The 20,653-nt window shown below is 46.5% G+C and overlaps 1 protein-coding gene across 1 annotated transcript in view; it reads right to left on the bottom strand.

Moving 5' to 3' along the window:
• PIK3R3 (phosphoinositide-3-kinase regulatory subunit 3) overlaps positions 1 to 20,365 on the bottom strand; it is a 293,502-nt gene extending 273,137 nt beyond the window's left edge. Inside the window, exon 1 of the mRNA XM_056844282.1 lies at positions 20,047 to 20,365. Coding sequence (XP_056700260.1) covers positions 20,047 to 20,365 — 319 coding nt within the window. The remainder of the gene's footprint in view (positions 1 to 20,046) is intronic.
• Positions 20,366 to 20,653: the final 288 nt, after the last annotated feature.

Raw genomic sequence — 20,653 nt, 5'->3', positions numbered from 1 at the left:
AGTTGGAGACAAGCGGAATTAACACTCGGGAAAAAGCGAAAGGCTTTGACTGAATAGCCATCTCGTTTTATGAACTCATGGCAGTGACGACAGGTAGAGGGGACACATCAAATGCAAGCAATGGACAGTGCCAGGGGGCTACAGAGAATTACTATAAGGAGGGGGGCTAGGGGACCCCTCCATGCATGTAGGGTTTTCATGGTAAATAACATTTTCTGCACACTGATCTTCAGAAACAGGCACACCACAGAGTACCTGTCTCTGAAACCAGCAAAAAATAAAAACAGATCCCACCCCAATCAAAAGTCCCAACACCTCGAGAGTCCAGTCCATTCAGGAACGGCTTTGAAATCTTCAGGAAAAGCGTTGAAGCCTCTTGGCAATCTTCAGACGCAAAGGAGCGAGCTGTTCAGCTTGCCAGTTGAGGTTTGGGTCAGGGACAGGCTTTACTCTGGAACAGTGGTTCCAAGGCTTGATTCCTTCTACTTTCACTGCTGTTGGAGTAGACAGGAGGACTTGCTTCGGGAGCGACCATCTAGGTTGTTCCGGGCTTGGGGAAAGTTCTTTGATCAGGACCCAAGTTCCCACCTCTGCGCATGGAGGCCGGTCGGGCTGTGGGTGCAGGGCATCCAGCACCTGTTTGTGAATAGAAGACAAAACCTGCGCCAGCTTTTGCATGTACAAACTTAAGTTCTTTTCTCCCCCATATGGCTGTTTACACACAGAAGCAACAAATGGTCTCCCATACAATATTTCAAAGGGGGACAACCCAAGTCTGGACCCAGGGGCACTTCAGATACGCATTAGGGCAAGGGGAAGGACTTTAGTCCATGGGAGAGAAGTCTCTTGACACAACCGGGAAATGTGCGTTTTGAGGGTACGGTTCATGCGTTCTACTTTGCCCGAAGCCTGTGGGCGATAAGCTGAATGCAGGGACCACTGTATATCCAGAAAAGTACTGACAGCCTGTGTAACTTCCGAAATAAAGGCCGAGCCATTGTCACTTTCTAACCCCTTTGGGAGGGAAAATCTTGGGGCCAGAACGTCCAGCAGGGCAGCGACAACCTCACGAGATCCCTGAGTGGCAGTAGGTATTGCTTCCACCCATCCAGAGAAAAGGTCCACAAAAACCAACAAATGTTTCTTTCTGCCATGTTGGGGCATTTCAGCAAAGTCAACCTGCCATGCCTCTCCTGGGTACTTGGCTGTTCTGAGTCTAGTTGGGGGTCCCTTGTGGATAGGAGGCTTTGGGTTGGTTCGCAGACATTTGGGGCAGTTGGCAACCACTCGCTGTGCTATGGCACGGAAGCCTTTATTGCAGTACTGGGACTGAAGCCATGCTGTGAGAGCTTTAATTCCCATGTGGCTGGCTTTGTGAGCTCTTTGGACCACGAAAAACAGTCCTTCTGCTGGTAGTTGGATCTTGTCTCCTACTACCCACCAGCCCTGATGCCACCTCCCCCCTTGTTCTAGTACATCCTGACTGCTGAACAGGAGACATTCAGTTTCGCAGGGATCAACCAAGACAAGCGGACAGAGAGGGTCAGGGGCGGGGGGGAGGAGGGCAGCTTTCTTCGCCCAGTGGTCGGCAGCATGGTTCCCTTGGGACACTTCTGAGCTATCAGCCTGATGACCTGGGCAATGAACAATAGCAAGGGCGGAGGGCAACCAAAGGACATCCATGAGTTCCTCAAGGAGGGGCTTCATTTTTAAGGGCTTCCCATCAGCGCCACGAAACCCTCTTTCCCTCCAGAGGGCAGCGTGGGAGTGGGCTGCTAGGAAAGCGTACCGACTGTCCAGATATATGGTGGCTGACTTGTCCTGGGCTAAGCGGCAAGCTTGAATCAAGGCAACTAACTCAGCTGCTTGGGCTGAGCAGTGGGAGGGCAAGGCAGACATAAACACCGGTTGAAAGGAGGAATCTACAATCGCAAAGCCTGTGTGGCGATTGCCACGGAGGACATAAGAAGAGCCATCAGTCCAGAAAACAAGCTCACTGTCAGGGATCGGATCACAGTGAAGATCGTGGCGCCCCCCCCCCACGTGGCTTGTAAAATCTCCATGCAGTCATGGGGAGGGGTGTCCTGCTCAGGATCGTCAGGAGCGGGCTGTGCTGGGAAGAGGGTGGCTGGGTTCAGTCGCTCTGAGCGAGTGAGGGAGATCCCTTCCTGTTCAATGAGCAGAGCCATGTATTTGGAGAGACGATTGGATGTAGCCCAGACTGGGGCTTTCCGTTCCAAAAGGGTGCGAACAGAGTGAGGGCAGAGGACTTCTAAAGTTCCCCCCAAGGTTATTTTCTGAGCCTCTTGTACCAGAAGGGCAGTTGCTGCTACTGCGCGCACACATGGGGGCCAACCTCTGGCAACTGGATCAAGGCGCTTGAAGAGATAGGCAACAGGGCGAGGAATAGACGCGAGGGTCTGGGCAAGAAGTCCCACTGCACACCCTGCATTTTCAGTTACAAAGAGGAGGAAGGGTCTTTGAGGATCAGGAAGAGCCAGGGCGACTGCTCGAAGCAGGGCTGAGCGAAGGGAGTCCCAAGCTGCATGATGGACCTGTGTCCATTCCCATGCTTGTCCCTGCTTAGTGAGATCGTAGAGGGGTCGCGCTAAGACGGAGAACGAGGGTATCCAGACACGCGCATACCCTACAATTCCTAAGAAGGCTCTAACGTCTTTAACAGTTCGGGGTTCGGGCAGGTTGAGGACAGCCTGAACCCGGGACGTGTGAAGGCGCCTGGTGCCCTGATGCAAGACATAGCCCAAGAAGGTGACTTCAGGGGAAAGCCATTGAACCTTCTCCCTACTAACTTTGTAGCCACAGGCAGCTAGGTGATTGAGGAGGGCAATAGAAGAGTTCCGGAGGGCATCCATAGAGTCCGATGCTAACAAAATGTCATCAACATATGAAACCATTGTACAGCCCGGGGTCTCTAGGTGGCTAAGGTCGTCAGTGAGGGCAGCTGCAAACACCGTGGGGGAGTTGATATAGCTCATTGGGAGCCGTGTCCACGCTAGAAGAGAGCTCCCCCTAGTGGCCGGTGGCGGATCTTGCCATTGAAAACAGAACAAAGGAAATGACTTGGGGGCAAGTCCCACTGAAAAAAAGGCATCTTTAAGATCAATGGACGTGTACCACGTTTGGGAAGACTGTAGCGTGGTCAGGAGGGTATAAGGGTTGGCCACCACGGGATGGAGGGGGCGGACACGGCGATTTACTTCGCGCAAATCCTGGACAAAGTGCCATGTGCCATTTGGCTTCTGCACTGGCAAGATGGGGGTGCACCAGGAAGACTGCATTGGGACGAGGATGCCTGCATCTAGGAAGAGACGGATAAGAGGAGCTAGCCCTGTCTTGCTTCTAGCCGGAGAGGGTACTGGCGGACTGCAACGGGCTGTGCATCAGGAAGCAATTCTACTAGATGCAGGGTGGCATAGCGAGCAAAGCCAGGTTGTCCTGAATACCACACTTGGGGGTCAATAGAGGAAGCACATCCAGCGAGGTCATCTGGTGACTCGTGGAGAAGAAAAAGAGAGTCCTGCTGCTCTTCAGAGGACTGGCTTAAGTAGCAGAGATAAGCTTTTTCAGTAGGAAATTCTATAGTGATGCCATCTGGGGAACAGGAGACCGTGGCATCGAGTTTGCAAAGCAAATCCCTGCCCAGAAGATTGACAGGGCACTGAGGCATGACAAGGAACTTGTGGGCAAGCTTCGGACCCTGGGGGACCTCGACATCCAAGGGAGGAGATACCGGGACACGATTGACTGTGCCTCCCATGCCCATAACTTCCTTGCATTCTGTGGGGAGCTGAGGGGTGGCAGGGTCGGTGAGGACGCTGTGGGTAGCGCCTGTGTCAACAAGGAATTGTAAAGTCTCTCCTCCAATATTTAGCTCAAACAGAGGGTCGGAGGAAGTCCCTCTGGAGACCCGTCACGCTTGCTGGTCAAAGGTTGACTCATCAAAGGTTGCTAATTGATAGGCAGGAGAGCTTCCCACGAAGGGGTTACCGGGGCCGGAAGAATGATGAGCAGCTCGAGGAGGGCGGCCGCCAGACGGGCGAAAAGAACCGCTAGAGCCTCGGGGCCATTGTGGGGGCGACTGGAAAGACTGCGAAGGGCCGGGAGAGGGGTGCCATCCTGTGACAGAAGTAGTCTGAGGGCACTGAGCTCTCCAGTGGCCAGTTTGGCTGCACTGCCCACACTGATCCCTGCCTAGGCTGCTGCCTGCTCCTCTTCTGCCCTGTCTTCTGCCCCTGTCAGAAGGATTAGCGGGGAGATCATTATGGATGGCGGCTGCCAAGAGGGTTGCCTGCCTCTTCATCTTTTTATCCTCCTTCTTTTCCTCTGCAGCTTCCCTCTGCATGTATGCCTGATAAGCCGTCTGCAGGAGAACCTCCAGGGACTGGGCACTCGGTGCCTGAAGCTTCTGAAGCTTCTTTCTAATGTCAGGAGCACTCTGTCCAATGAAGGCCATCTTAAGAGTCGGTCCTGTCGCCTCAGCGTCAGGGTCCATATCTGTGAAACGCCTGAAACTATCTTTTAGGCGGGTCATAAACTCGGAGGAGGATTCAGTGGGCTCCTGGAAGGTTTGATAAACTCGATGAAAATTAATAGCCTTGGGAACTCCTGTCTTGAGGCCATGAAGAAAACACTGCCGGGCATTAGCGAGGAGTGCTGATTGCTCATTGGGGTCAATGTCACCAGGGGGAGAGGCAAAGGGATTTGGCCAGTTCTTAGCAGCGTCACCTCCTGCCTTCACCTTTTCAGCCCATTCCTTTTCAGCTATTAGCAAAACTTGGCGCTTAGACTCAGAATCAAGCAAAGCTGCAAAGAGGGAGTGAAGATCACTGACATTAGGACGGTGCGTGTCCATGATGCGTTCCACAAGCTCCACATAAGCTTGGGGGGCCTTTCGGAAGGGGGGTAAAGATGCCCGCCAATTAAATAAGTCGACAGAAGAGAACGGAGTGTGTATGAAGACGAGGTTATCCTTTAACGGAATTTGTCTAAGAGGAGCTTGCAGGCTATAATCAGCTCCTGAGCGTGTTGTCAAAGGAGAGGAAGAGGGGGTGCCAAGCTCCCTGACTTCCCGGGGGAGTTTGGGGGAAGATTGCTGGAGAGGACGAAATGCCAAGGGAATAGCACAGCGAGCTGCACGGTGCTCTGTTACTGCTGAAGGGCGGACGGGAGGCTCTGAAGCCGGTGGGGGAGTTTGGCTAGGAAGATTGATGTCCTGAGGCACATCTGATTGCTGTTCGTGTACGGAGGCCGGAGATGGAGGGGGCGCTGAAGGCTCCGCTGTATAGGGCGGGGAAAAGACCGACATTTCATCCTCAGGGTCTTCAAGAGAGACGACCCTCAGGGGTTTACAGACAGCAACAATGCCGGACTGAGGCTCCAGGGGAGGAACAGTCAGTCCATATCGAGCGGCAAGCTGTGGGTTTTCTCTGAGACCCCAAAGGGGGAGAGATAAGCCTTTTCGCGGTGCTTTCCTGTTCTGGACATATAGCGATCTAATTGGGCCAGGACCATCGGGTCAAGAGAACCCGAAGGAGGCCAAGCAGCGGCTCGAGACAGCTCATACGCCGGCCACGCTACTTGGCTATAAAACACCAGGAGGTCTTTGGACAAACCTGTGTTGCCACATAAAACCTTCCAATTCTGACAGACACAAGCCAGAGGGCCAGAGAGCTTGCTCTGATTACAACCCATATTTCAGCTAAGGGATCTTATCGTTCGTCAATGTGAAAGACTTAACGGGCCTCTAATAAACCAGGCTCCTGCTTTCCCTCCCTATCTTGGCTGAAATGTACCTCACCAGGGAAAAGGGAGACAAATGAGGCTGCAGTTACACGCAGACAAGACCCAAAAGGGAGGGGAACGAAGGAAGAGGTAAGGGGTCCGCTTCCTCGAGACAAAGGGATTTATGACAACACGCACACTCCCCCCGTCACCTGCCGCTTGCAAGGTCGATGCTCGCTCTGGGGGAAGCGCACCACTCAGGCAGCCTCGACACACACTCTAGACAGACAGTGTTTCAGTTGAACCAGAAATACTCACATAAGTAAATCAGCCCAGGAAACCTCCCCAGAGAAACGCAAGCGCGGCTGTTAACCTCTTATGGCAGGGTCAAGCGGACGGTCGTGAGATCCACCTTTTCTTCTCGATGGAAGGCTGGAGGAATTGGTGGCTGTAAAAACAGCTGGGTTGCGCGCAGATCCTCGAGAATTCCCCGGAGAAGAGCAGGATTCACTCAGCAGTGGCCGGTTGAGAACCAGGAGAGCCTAAAAGCGACTTTCCCCCCCCAACTTTTATGGGCGGTGTAAAGTTTTATGGAGGGCCTGCCGGCCAGTCCGACAAAAACCACACATGTTGGGACGCCAAATGTAAAGTCCTAATTACTTTTAGCAGTCAATCAAGTAATTCAAGACAGAGGTTAACAATTAAGCAGGTCTTTTATTGATCAATAAGAGAGCAGATATAGCACGTGGAAGAACTCTTTTCTCAAACTGAGAGTATAAAGTCAGAGCTCTTCCTAGAACAAAAGAAGACAACATGTTTTATAGGTCATTGACAGACAGCACTAATGATAATTACGTAGAAGACTTTAGCCACTGATTACATGGAACGTATAAACAGATATTTACATATCCTATAGAAATCTTCGGAAGGTTGGCTATAGCTAATGATGAAGAAAAGAGAGTTAACATTCCATCATGACATTTCTTGCTCTTAAATCAAAATTTTAGCCCCAATTAAGAAGCCTGGTTGTACCAAGCGAGAATGATCTCACATTCAGCTGACTGCAAACAGGTCATCCTGACCCAGGCTCCTCAGCATTAAATGTTACTTGACCAAAGAATACAGGTTACCCATAATGCAAAGAGATTCTAGACTTGTGTATGATAATATATATATGTGTGTGTGTCTTATGCTATCTGAATATACATATGTGTGTAGAATATATGTGTCTGATGCTTAGGCTCTTATATCTGAGCATGGCATCTTATATTAACTTGTGAATGTGCCTACATATATGAGAGAGTATATGCTTTTCCCATAAATGAAGTTAATACAGCACTTCATTAGCATGAAAGTCCTCAGGAGGCCAGGAAGGGGCTGCATTGGCATTGGGGCCCCTCTACGCCAGCGCCTGTGCTACTTATGCCGTCATGAGTGGCCCCAACTATTACGAGTGGGGAAAGTATGTTTAAAAAACCACATGATTAATTGTTGGTGGCCGGTGGTTTTTGAAAACATAAATAATTTCATATTGAAATAATTTCATATAAATGACTAAGTATGGGCCTGGGCCAAGTTCAGCCCAGCGCCCCTTTTCGGGGAAACTGAGGAATCTACATCCCTAGCCATGTCCATGGAACAAATGTGCTACCACGTAAGAAACAGTCATTGTGGGGGAAAAGAACACATTGGGAAAGGCCTTTGAAGGGAAGTAGCCTTCTGGGGGAAGTCTCCCCAATAGGGTTGCCAGGTCCCTCTTCGCCACGGGCAGGAGATTTTGGGGGCGGAGCCTGAGGAGGGCGCGGTTTGGGGAGGGGAGGGACTTCAATGCCATAGAGTTCAATTGCCAATGCGGCCATTTTTCTCCAGGTGATCTGATCTCTATCAGCTGGAGATCAGTTGAATTAGCAGGAGATCTCCTGCTACTACCTGGCAGTTGGCAACCCTACTCCCCAACCATTACCCGTAATGAAACCAAAGGTAAAGTGATCAATTAAAAACACATTGTGTGTCTCTTTAGAGATATTGTGATGTGTCAGGATTTTGTTGGTGCTATTCTGAGGTGTAGCAGGAGAATATTGAACACAATTCATATCTATCTTCTGTTCATCACTTCCTTTGTGGGATGGCACAACTACATAAGCTGTTGTTACTCTTTGATTACCAGGAATAAAGTCAGCATTTCTCGGTTAGGTGAAAAAAAATCCAGCTTCTGCTGCCTAAGGAACCTCAGTTGTACCCTGTCTGCTTTTGTTGCTCTGACAGGTGAGAAGAAAAATAATATGAGTAAAACAAAGGGATGCCCAGAGCTGATGCTCTTTGGGAGGTGGTATGCCATTCCTCTTAGATTATGCAAATAGAAGAAGTTAGGGAAGCCAAGGGGACTGAAGGGCTTCTACTATCTGTACAAGCAAACTCAAAAGCAACGAACTGTAAAGCTCTGCTGATTAAGGAACAGGCAGCTGTGCTGACCAACAATGGCTGAAGTGAGTTTTTAGATGCATACTATAGGACAAGCTGCAGATGAAAAAAAGAAAGAAAACATTTATCCACATATTTTTAAGCCACCAAACTGTCCATCTGGCCACCACATATCCTACCCTGGCAATAGCTCTGCAAAGAACAGAAAAGGTCTACTTTTAAATGCATGAAAGACTTCAAAGAGGAAAAACCATTCTATGGGGTCTGTGTTGAATGCTCCATTTTGGACTTAATTTGGGGCTGTCACAGTCTTGGATGCAGTTAGGAGTAGCTGCTAAAGGAACATCTGTGGCCACTAAAACACTGGAATGCCTTGTTCTTCATGAGGCTTTGCAATAACGAGCAAGAAAATAATTCTACCAGCATGCTGCATATCCCAATGTAAAAAGCATATTGGACATAATCGTCCTTCAGCAAGGTATGATGTATGCAATTAAATGTACATACTCTGAGGAGTAGGGTTGTGCATATCAATATACCTGAACTGAAAATAAACCCAAAATTAGCCGTTTCAGCAATATTTGGGTTACGAATGCCAAAACCTGGGAATCTTCCCAAAGCCAAATAGGCGATTCCTAAAAAAGTTGAATAATTATTCGGCTTTTACGGGTTCAGCTATTCACCTTTGCTCAGATGCACAGCTCTGTGCTTTCTATCTCTTTTTTTGACTAGTTTTGTTAGGGCCCCATAGTTGGGGCGCTTTTGAGGTCAGGGTCATGCAATCGGAGCCAACTTGGTCTGGCCAACCATTACCTTTCAGCAGATTAATCTGGATCAAGCATAAGGTTTACTCTGGATCAAGCATAAGGGTTATTTAAATGACATGGCTCACCAAGTCCCGTCCAGAGGGATATACCCTCCAACCAAAAAGAACCGGCTTCAACAGCTGCTCACACCACCAGGCTTCCGAAGGAGACTTCCTCACCCGCGCAGATGAGCAATCGCCTTCAAGCAGCCCCCGAGGTCATGACTTCAGCTGGCTCCAATATCACCACCCCCTGAAAACCTGCTGCAAACTGAAGGTCACCCCGAGTAGAGGCTTCATTTCCCCGCACCGTGACCATCTCCTGAAATCAGATTTTTGATGACTACAGTAAAGGACTGTTCACAGGATGTCATTTGACACCAAAAGAAATGTTTTCCGTGACTTACATTTCTTGCATTTAAGTTGTTTTCCTCAGTTTGGAAGCTAATTTGCATGGACGTCATGTTATGCGCCCCAGATTCGAAGGCAGACCCCAGACTTTGAGGTGCCAGCCTGCCAATCAGCTTGCAAATGCCTGGAGGATGGGGGTGACCCCTTTGTGGGTCCATAAAATTGGACCCCCTGTCCCATGGAACTTACTCAGCTACATGACCCCTCATGCGAAATTGAGAATCTACAGTCCTGTGAAGAAACAAACGTGTGTGAAACATCGCTTTAAAAAAGAGTTGTAATTTAAGCTGCAGCTGATAGACATCTGAAAACATTCTCTTTCTAAAATTCCAGGTGACACTGCTTTCAAGAGTTTCAATGGGGATCAGGCTATCTTCATAAATGACATTCCTGCAAAATTTATGGGCATGTTGTGTATTCAGAATTATCATAAGTATTCAGAATTATCATGTCTCAATACACTTGATATACTTGAGGGTTGTTCAACATGTTTCCTATTAGTTATTCCCACAGCATCAGTGTTGTTAGCTTTTCACAAATCAGAGGGGGTGGAAATGTCATTTAAAAAGCACTGGACAAAAGATGCATCTCTTCCTGTTCTTCTGCTTACAAACAATTAATTTAACAAAAGTGCAAAAATTGCAATCATGCTGTACAATGTATAGACTATCAAAAGCTAACACCAACTATGGCCATAACACAAGGCATGCTTAAATACTAAAGGTCCTAACCAAGCCCAACAATTTAATATGCCAAAAGTACATACTATAACAATGTTATACAAATGTTACAAAATACACGTCTAAACATATAAAGAATCCTATAAGACCACACTTGGAATACTGTGTACAGTTCTGGTCACCACACCTAAAAAAGGATACTACAGAGCTTGAGAAGGTGCAGAAAAGAGCAACCAAAATGATTAGGGGACAAGAGCAACTGTCCTATGGGGAGCGGTTAAGACGCTTAGGGCTGTTTAGCTTGGAAAGAAGGTGGCTAAGGGGAGACATGATAGAGGTCTATAAAATTATGCATGGTTTGGAGATAGTGGACAGGGAGAGGTTTTTCTCCCTCTCCCATAATACTAGAACTCGGGGTCATCTGCTAAAGCTGGAGGATGAGAGATTCAAAACTTATAAAAGGAAGTATTTTTTCACACAACACATAGTTAAATTCTGGAACTCCCTGCCCCAGGATGTGGTGATGGCTGCCAGCTTGGAGGGCTTTAAGAGGGGAGTGGACATATTTCATTGAGGAAAGAGGTATTCATGGCTATTAGTTAAAATGGATACTAGTCATGCTGCATACCTATTCTCTCTAGTATCAGAGGAGCATGCCTATTATTTTGGGTGCGGTGGAGCACGGGCAGGGTGCTGCTGATGCAGTCGTCTTGTTTGTGGCTTCCTAGAGGCACCTGGTTGGCCACTGTGTGAACAGACTGCTGGACTTGATGGGCCTTGGTCTGATCCAGCAGGGCCTTTCTTATGTTCTTATGTTCTTATGTTCTTATATTCTTATCTAACCACAAACAACTTTTATACGTCCCACTTCAGTTGTTTATGCATGGGAGTTTTACCTGGGGTTTGATGCTCGCTTGACCCACACTTTTCTGTTGCGAATCCAAAAATTGCTATGTACCAGCAGTCACCAAGCTCAAATCAAGAAGCATTTGAGTCCCTGCTCCTTGAAATGCTGCTTTGTAATTGGCTGTAGTGCTGGGAGAAAAACGTAACCCTCCCCCAACTCCTCTGTCCTGCACTTTGGTTTATGCATGGAGATTTCACCCGAGTTGATCTCAGGGGAGATTGAAGAACCGGGTTATTACAAGAATGGGAAGACCTGGGATTTGTGAGGGCTGGCCGTGAGGTCATCTCTAATGGACGAAAACTCATGCATAACTCCAAGAAACAGTCGAGTCAGACGGGGGTGAATGTGAGTGAAAGTACCCATGCATTAATGACCTTCTTCTTTGTTTTGATTCCTGGCCAGCAATCTGGGACAAGAAATTCAAAGAAAACACACTTGGCCAAATAGCTAAACTCCCTTTGATGTCCTAGAGCTGGCAAATGCTGCAGGCATCATCAGCACATACCTGAAAAGACCACTTGCACCCAAAAGATCAGCGCACAGTATTTTTGCAAACACAACCCCTTAATCTTCTGCATCTTTCTTTCAAAGACATTGCTGTCCCTTCATTGTCTGGATGCCAGCGCTCTCCATGTCAGGGTACTGGAGTGCTTTGCCCAAACAGCATTTTAACAAATGAGTTCACTTAATGTTTGAAACACGAAACAACCTTCTTTGAACAGAGCAGAACACTTTTTGGCATGTGATCCCATCTTGTGGTGCAGCTCAACTGCGAACTGATACAGATGACAAATATGACTTTGTGAAATGTAAATATCAACTGCCTAAATGCAGTAGGTGCTGTGCAGAGCAACTCATTGCTAAATGAGAAAATGAACTAAACACAATAATTTATGAAAGGGAGTCCTGCATCTATAATGACACAGGGACAAATAGTGGACTCAGGAGTCACAGCAGGCATGTTTTTAGACATGCTTCTCTCTAGTGTTCAAACTTGTGTGTGCAACAGACATTTGATACCTGACATATACCGGTAAAGTATGAGTCACCCATAAGTGAGTTCACCTACACTCCTAGCCCAGTCTGCATGCATGCATGGAAACTCTTGCTCCCCAAAACTTACTCGAGGCAACTTCTGACCTAATTCGTAAAATGCAGGTGGAAAATGGCAAAAAGATTTCTAACTTGAGAATAGCCAGATAATTCCTCACATTTTAATGACCCACAGTCTCTAACCACCTCCAAACATTGCTAAACAATGTGTAGTGGGTAAAGATTGAGAGCCCATGTGGTTTAGTGGTTAGAGTGTCAAACTAGGATCTAGGAGACCCTGGTTTGAATCCCTACTCTGCCATGGAAGCTTGCTGGATGACCTTTGGCCAGTCACACACTCTCAGCTCAACCAGGGTTGTGGTGAGGATAAGCTGGAGGAGAGGAGAATGGTGTAAACCCTTTTGGGTTTCCATTGGTGAGAAAGGTGGGTTATAAATGAAGTAAATAAGAGAATTTTCCCTTAGAAGCTTTACCTATGTGCTTCTCTTTATGGTACTAGGCATGATTCCAAATGCTAGAAAAAGTTGTGCAGTGCTAGAAAAAGTTGTGCAGAATACACTGCAAGTTAAATCTTGCATAAAACCACATGGAAATACAAAACAACAGTACCAAAACCTCTGTGTATCATTTTATTATTGATAAAACTTAAATCAATATTTTGGCCTTGCATGCTCTGCTTTTCAAAGTTTTCAACTGTTGTTCCTTTACCGCTTCTAAACTATTGTGTTGGAATACAATGCAAAGCCCTGCACCCTAGTATCTTGAAGTGAAATTTCCACAAGTTAAGGAGAGCTAGAACGTGACAGGAGCTACTGTTATCAGCAAGTATTCACAGTGAAGTTCAAAGCCATGGATAATTGCACTAGATTGCTGGAATTTCTGTCAAACAAAGAGCATCCCCTTAAAAATGACTGATCTAATTAACTTGTGTCCTATATTAAAGATATGAACACATGAACACATGAAGCTGCCTTACACTGAATCAGACCCTTGGTCCATCAAAGTCAGTATTGTCCACTCAGACCAGCAGCGGCTCTCCAGGGTCTCAGGTAGCAACCTTTCACATCACCTACTTGTCTAGTCCCTCTAACTGGAGATGCCGGGGATTGAACCTGGGACCTACTGCATGCCAAGCAGATTCTCTATCACTGAGCCATGGTCCATGATGGGAAGGTCATGTTTGAAGGGGTGGGGCTTTGACCATCTTGACAACATCTGTCCTCCTGCAATTAAGGGTACTGTATCAGTCACTGCACTAATGATTTGAGGAGGGAGGATAAGGGGGATGACAGATAGAATCACATTACAAGTCTTATTTCCTCCTATAAGCAGGTTAATTGTTCCAGATGTTCCACTCATGACAACACAGGATCGTATAAATATCACCAAGTTGGCTTGGATCTTCAATTAATCTTACTGCTTCACGATGTTACCATCAGCGGGAGAGGAGAGAGCCTCCAGCCAATCACCTATTAAACTGCTGGGACTTCCTTACCAGTGCAGAGCTGCAGGGGTGATCAAGCTTTATTATTCAAGAGGTAGCAGACTAAGCCCATTCATGCTCTGCCACCTTGCATGTGGATAGGTAGATTACAGTTAGTCTTAAGGCAAAGTTCGTGAAGGTACCTGCTACATAGAAGTCCTGAAGAGAGGAGATTAACCCCCACCCCACATCAGAATGCTGGCAGAAAAAGCCTCAGAAGACTGTAAGTTTGAATGAATAAAGAATAAGAACAAAGACCACTCTCCTGTTCCTAGGGTTGCCAACCTCCAGGTAAAAGCTGGAGATCTCCCACTATTACAACTGATTGTCAGCCGATAGAAATCAGTTCACCTTGAGAAAATGGCCGGTTTGGCAATTGGTTTCATGGCATTGAAGTCCCCTCCCCAAGCCTCATCCTCCTCAGGCTCTGCCCAAAAACCTCCAGCCAGCTTGGTGTAGTGGTTAAGAGCAGTGGTTTGGAGTGGTGGAATCTAATCTGGAGAACCGGTTTTGATTCCCCACTCCTCCACATGAGTGGCAGAGGCTAATCTGGTGAACTGGATTTGTTTCCCTGTTCCTACACATGAAGCCAGCTGGGTGACCTTGGGCTAGTCACAGCTCTGATAGAGCTCTCTCAGCCCCACTTACCTCATAGGGTGTCTGTTGTGGGGAGGGGAAGGGAAAGAGATTGTTAGCAGGTTTGATTCTGCCTTTTAAGTGGTAGAGAAAGTCGGCATATAAAAACCAACTCTTCTACTTCTGCCAGTGACCAAGAGAGACCTGGTAACCCTACCTGTTCCCAGTTCTGCATTTTTCAATTATTATCCAGTTAGCGTTAAACATTAAAGAATGCAGTTGTTTGGATCTGAGGAGAAACGAGTTATTCTTTTACTTGGGAAGCAATCGCCAAAGGCCCAGCCACACTAACCAACACTGAATATCCTAACATGGGCCAAAGGGAAGCAAACAACAGCCTGTTCTCTTTCCTCTAGCATCAGCAGCCATCCAGACTTCAAGTCCCAGCTAGCTAAGGGTTACACCAGTGCACTGCTCTTTGGTGCTGGGGATTACCCTAACAACATTAAGTTAGGATGCAGGCACATCCCTGGACCTTGGGGGTGGCAGACCGGGGGGGGGGGGTGCTTGTCCTGACCACCTGCTATTTTGAGTCAACAGCCCGGAGAGACCCTCACTAACCCCAATACTTAATTTCTTCATCTGAACATAAAGTACATAGAAATAGATGAAGAAAGCATTAACATTATTAAGCCAGAGATCAATACAATATATACTGAAGATGTTTCACACTCCACTATTTTAGCTTTTGAAGGAATCGGAAACTTCATAATCTATGATCTTAAAAAGGTGGATCAATTCCTGTCACCCATTTCAGATACTCTACAGTGGTTCAGCTACCCAAATCCCATCAAATAAAATGAGAAATCAATGGAACATCTTTTGACCACAATTTAGTTGTAGGGTAGGTGCAATCTAAGGCAGACCCCGGGCAGACCTGCTGTCTTTGGAAAAGCATGGGAGCAGGGCCAGTGTCAGCTGCCTGACGTGAAAACTAAGTAGGTGAAGATTTTCTCATCTGTTTTATTCCATTTCTTAGATGTTCCTCTGAAATTCAGCAGTGAACCAATCATAGGAGCAGCGCCAGTACAGATATAGTCAGCCCCAGATATTTTGTCCCTTTGACACCTGAAAATGTTCAAGCAAATAAATCTGTATAAATGGCAACAGTGTTTTTTCAATGCTGATTTTAGATGTAACAGAGTTGAGCTGTTTTGGCTTACCTATACATAGGGTGTCCAACCTCTAGGTACTAGCTGGAGATCTCTTGCTAGTACAACTGATCTCCAGCCGATAGAGATCAGGTCACCTGGAGAAAATGGCCGCTTTGGCATTTGGACTCTATGGCATTGAAGTCCCTCCCCAAACCCCCCCTCCTCAGGCTCCGCCCCAAAAACCTATTGCAGGTGGTGAAGAGGGACCTGGCAACCTTACCTATATGTCAGCAGACCCTTTCCTTTGCATCTTCCCACTGCTTATTCTGTAAGGTCAAAAACTGGTTGTATTTCTTTAACAGAATAATACATGCACCAGTGTTTCTACTGCAGCAAAAAGAAGGCATTCCTGTAAGCAGTATATATTAAGGAACTGGACCCTGTTCTCCTTGTCTGCCAATTTTAAACCAGAATAATGCCACTGAAATAACCTGGAACACACAATAGGCAACAAATTGAGTTCTTCTGTGATCTCAGTCGATGGGTCTGTATAGGTCAGACTTATATTCACACAGCAAGCATTTCACTAAACAGTCTTGATATCTGTGCCAGTCTCACCAAAGCAGTGATCAGACTATACTCTATGAATCAGACACAGTTTTGCACCGATATTCTGATTATAACTTTGGGGGGAGATTTAGATGTTGGGCAGAGCAGAGAGCAGGTATTCAGAGGCATAAAGTCTTCAATTCTACATATACTAAATAAATAGATAAATAAATAAATAAATCCCATGGCACACAGTAAACATGGTTAGGATCAAACTGTTAATTCTCTATAGTCAGCTGGAAGGTAGAAAGGTACCTAAGATGGAAAAGAGAAGCCTGTTTTTAAGAGAGATGCTGCACTGATACGGTGATGATACATATCTTGTCTACAGATTTTGGTGCATGGATTGCCACAAAGCATTTTGGTGTTTCATTCAATTTGGGAGAAGTAGAGGAGGGGCTGTGGCTCAGTTTATAGAGAATCTGTTTGGCATGCAGAAGGTCCCAGGTTCAGTCCCCAGCATCTCCAGTTATTGGGACTAGGCAAGTAGGTGATGTGAAAGTAGGATTGTGCATATCAATATACCAAAACCGAAAATAAACCCAAAATTAGCCATTTTGGCAATATTTGGGTTTGGGGTAGACTGAGTACCAAAACCTGGGAATCTGCCTGAAGCCAAATAGGCAATTCCCGAAAAATCGAGTTCAGCTATTTGCCTTTGCTCAGATGCACAGCTCTGTGCTTTTTCCCATTTCTCTATCTTTGACTGGTTTTATTAGGGTCCCATAGTTGGGGCCCTTTTGAGGTAGGGGGTTGTGTAATCGGAGCCAACTTGGTCTGACCAACCATCACCTTTCAGTGGGTTAATCTGGATCAAGCATAAGGGTTATTTAAAAGATGGGGCTCACCCAGTCCCGTCTGGAGGGATATACCTTCCAACTAAAAAGAACCAGCTTCAACAGCTGCTCACACCACCAGGCTTCCAAAGGAGACTTCCGCACCTGCACGGATGAGCAGTGTCCTTCAGAACAGCCCCCGTGGTCAAGGCTTCGACTGGCTCCAATATCACCCCCCTCCGGAAACTTGTTCGCAAACTGAAGGTCACCCTGAATAGAGGCTTCATTTCCCCGCACCATGACCATCTCTTGAAATCAGATTTTTGATGACTATAATAAAGGACTGTTCACAGGATTTAATTTGCCACCAAAAGAAATGTTTTCCATGTCTTATTTTTCTTGCATTTAAACCTTTTTCCTCAGTTTGGAAGCTAATTTGCATGGACATCGTGCTATGTGCTCCAGATATGAAGGGAGCCTCAGACTTTGAGGCGCCAGCCTGCCAATCGGCTCTTTCTGCCAGTCTTTGGCAATGCTGAACTTCTGAACCTGAAAACCAATGGACAGTTCAGCTCACAAATGCCTGGAGAATGGGGGTGACCCCTTTGCTGGCCCATAAAATTGGACCCCCTGTCCCAAAGTTCACCACGCTGCAAATTTGGTGACTCTTCCTCCAAAAATGCCCCCACAGGAGCTTCGAAAAAAATCCCCATAGACTATAATGGGCCTGAATTTTTTCAGTATACCCGGAAATAAACAGAATACCCATATTTCCGGGTTCACCAAAAAAAAAAAAAAAAAAAAAATCAGGCCCAATAAACCCAAACCCAAAATTTACCGACTTTTTTTTTTTTTTTTTTGGCATGACCCTATGTGAAAGACCTCTAGCTGAGATCCTGGAGAGCCACTGCCGGTCTGAGTAGACAATACTGACTTTGATGGACCAAGGGCCTTATTCAGTATAAGGCAGCTGCATGTGTTCTGAGTTACTCAAAACTCTTGAGATTCTGGCTAAAACAGAATCTGGAAAACCCTGGCAAAATGTGCAGGGAGAGTGAGGCGAGGGGAGAGTGGAAAAAGCATGCATAATAAAGAGGAAGCCCGAAAGCAGTTGGCGGAAATGTCCCTGCATAAAAGGCCAATATTAAAGTTAGAGATGGCCAAACATAGCTACACTGTCTGCAAATAGCCTGGTGAGTTGGGACTATTGCCCAGCTATCTGAAGACTTTATGGACTCTAGATCATCCACAGTGCACAAATTATGGCTACCAGAAAGTCTGGACATGTACAGTGGTCAGAGCCAAATGCAGAATCAATGGAAGTCACAAAGTCCACACATCCTGTTAGCTCACAACCATATTTCCTTCATGTCAGTGCAAACAGACAAAGGACAGATCCCTATCATGCCGCAAGTAGCAACATGTACTATATGCACATGAAGATCAAACAGAGATGGACTGTTATTTTATTTTATTTATTACAGGATTATGGTTTTGCCATTTAGCCCAGGGCTGGGGAACCTGTTGTCTGGTACTGAAAATACTGTCCTAAGATTTTGCCTATTCAGTTTATTCTAGCAATAGCTAAAGATTATTGAAAAAACCTGACAGCTGAAATGCTCCTAAGAGAATGATAGCTGCATGCAACCATCAGGCTACCAATTGCCAGCCTGTGATCTTAGAGGTCATATATAGAAAATGCTGGTGAGCCAGCAGGGTGTAGTGGTTAAGAGCAGTGGTTTGGAGAAGTGGACTCTAATCTGGAGAACCAGGTTTGATTCCCCACTCGTGCACGTGAGCGGCAGACTCTAAACTGGAGAACTGGGTTTATTTATTTATTTATTTGGTTGGTTGGTTTCCCCACTCCTACACATGAGGCCAGCTGGGTGACCTTGGGCTAGTCACAGTTCTCTCCGAACTCTCATAGCCCCACCTACCCCACAGGAAGTCTATTGTGGGGAGGGGAAGGGAAGGAGATTGTAAATTGGTTTGATTCTCCCTTAAGTGGTAGAGAAAGCCGGCATATAAAAACCAACTCTTCTTCTTCTTCTGATTCCAATAAAGCATAACTCTCCCCCAACCATATAATGAGTGCATTTCTGAGCTGCAATCGGAGTGCAGTTCTCACAGGGCCAATTCAAACTCTGTTTTCTGGCCAACAGCACTTGGCTATGAAGCAGTGCATGTCCATCACCTCCCACGTTAATATCCTCCCAACCAGCCCTCAAGACTACAGACATTTCAACAGAAGCGATACCGCCGGGCCTTTCTTTAATTGATAGCAGACTTCTCTTTACGCACGTCATATGGCCAACTCACAGAGAAGAAAGTCTTCAAAATGTCAGCAGTAGCTTTCATAGAAATGAAAGCCGGCAATGGCCTAATATTTCTCTCCCACCTCCACCCCAGTATAAACCTCCACTCCCCAACACACCAACAGCCACATGTTTGGCTGGCCATTGACTTCTTGCATGTAAATAATTACCCTGCACACAAAATCAAAGGAGCAGCTGGAACTAGGGTTGCCAGGTCCCTCTTCGCCACCGGCGGGAGGTTTTTGGGCAGAGCCTGAGGAGGGTGGGGTTTTTGGAGGGAGGGGCATCAATGCCATAGAGTCCAGTTGCCAAAGAGGCCATTTTCTCCAGGTGAACTGATCTCTATCAGCTGGAGATCAGTGTTAATATCAGGAGATCTCCAGCTAGTACCTGGAGGTTGGCAACCCTAGCTGGAACACTGGCTATGGATGAGCCTTCCATCCCCACCCTTGCCTTGCTCTTAGTCCTCCAGTGCTTTGTGCTGTGTGAACATGATGCTTTCAAGCACACAGTCTATGAACAGCACAATAATATGGCTTTCAAGAAAGCCCCCTCCCCCACAGTGGTAAAGTTTATATTTAGTGGGGAAGCTTCTTGGAGAAGCATATTCTCTTCTTTTTTGGTGGGGAAGAAGTGCAGATAGTGGGAGGAAGAGTGGAGAAAGTCCTATGAGGTATAAGGCTAAAGGCCATTTAATTCAAATACGATACCCTTTCACAAGGGTACTATTAGGAATGTTGCTGTGGTGCTGTGAAGCTCATATATCGTTACGACACGATTGGTTGCCCAGTTTTACACCCAGGTCTGTAAAAATTGAGAAGGGCCTTTAATCCTGAAGAGTGGTAGAGATTTTAGTCCCTGAAATGACTTATTCTGTAGTATTTGCCCATGAGAATGTCGAAGTGTTAAATTGCTGACAGATATGCGTAGTTTTAGCTGTCATAGTCTATTAGGACTATCTTGTGTTTAACAAGATCATTTGTATATACATTTTATTCTTTCTGTAATTAATGTTTCCTTTATATACATACTGGTCATGGACTGTAATAATAAAGAACTGAACTCATATACTGTGTGCATCGTAAAGAACTTGTTCATTTGAAGAAGTACTCACCCTTTAGGTGGCTGGTAGGCATCCCAGCAGGTGTCGGTGGCAGAGGTCTGGGCCTAGATTTCGATGTGGAGGGCACAGTCCTCACGGGGCCCAGGTACTCCACATATGCGATTGGGAAATCTCCCCATTCCTTGGTGCGTTCATTGAAGCCATTCAGCCACCCTTGGGGAGTCCTCTTATCTCCCGCCTTAGACTCCGCAGAAAGGAGACCTGCTCTACTGACCGTGAGCAGGTCTCCAGGAGAGAGAGCCAACCCTTCCTCCCGGTCCTTCTTATATTCATAGAGAGCTTGGTACTGCAATCCATCCACCGAAGACATAACAAGAAATTTGAGTGTTCTTCTGAGCTATACCCAAAACTTGCCAACACTGTACAACCTTGCAGGCACTGAGAAAGAATAACTGGAGGCTTGGACAGGGCAGATGGATAAAGAGAGCTCTGGTTGTGCACGCACACAAACCCTTTTAATGCTTCCCCTAAGGGCAATGATTTCTTTTGCAAGGAAAAAATATTGGAAACAATCCTCAGGGATCAACAGTCTGCAAAATTTACACCCCATCCACAGGGAATCATCTTTACAAGCTGGCAGCTCTACCCTCTGCTGGCT

Source organism: Euleptes europaea, chromosome 2, assembly GCF_029931775.1.
Source record: "Euleptes europaea isolate rEulEur1 chromosome 2, rEulEur1.hap1, whole genome shotgun sequence".
NCBI lineage: Eukaryota > Metazoa > Chordata > Lepidosauria > Squamata > Sphaerodactylidae > Euleptes > Euleptes europaea.
Note: the sequence above shows the minus strand (reverse complement) of the source record. Positions and strands in the feature narration are given on the sequence as shown.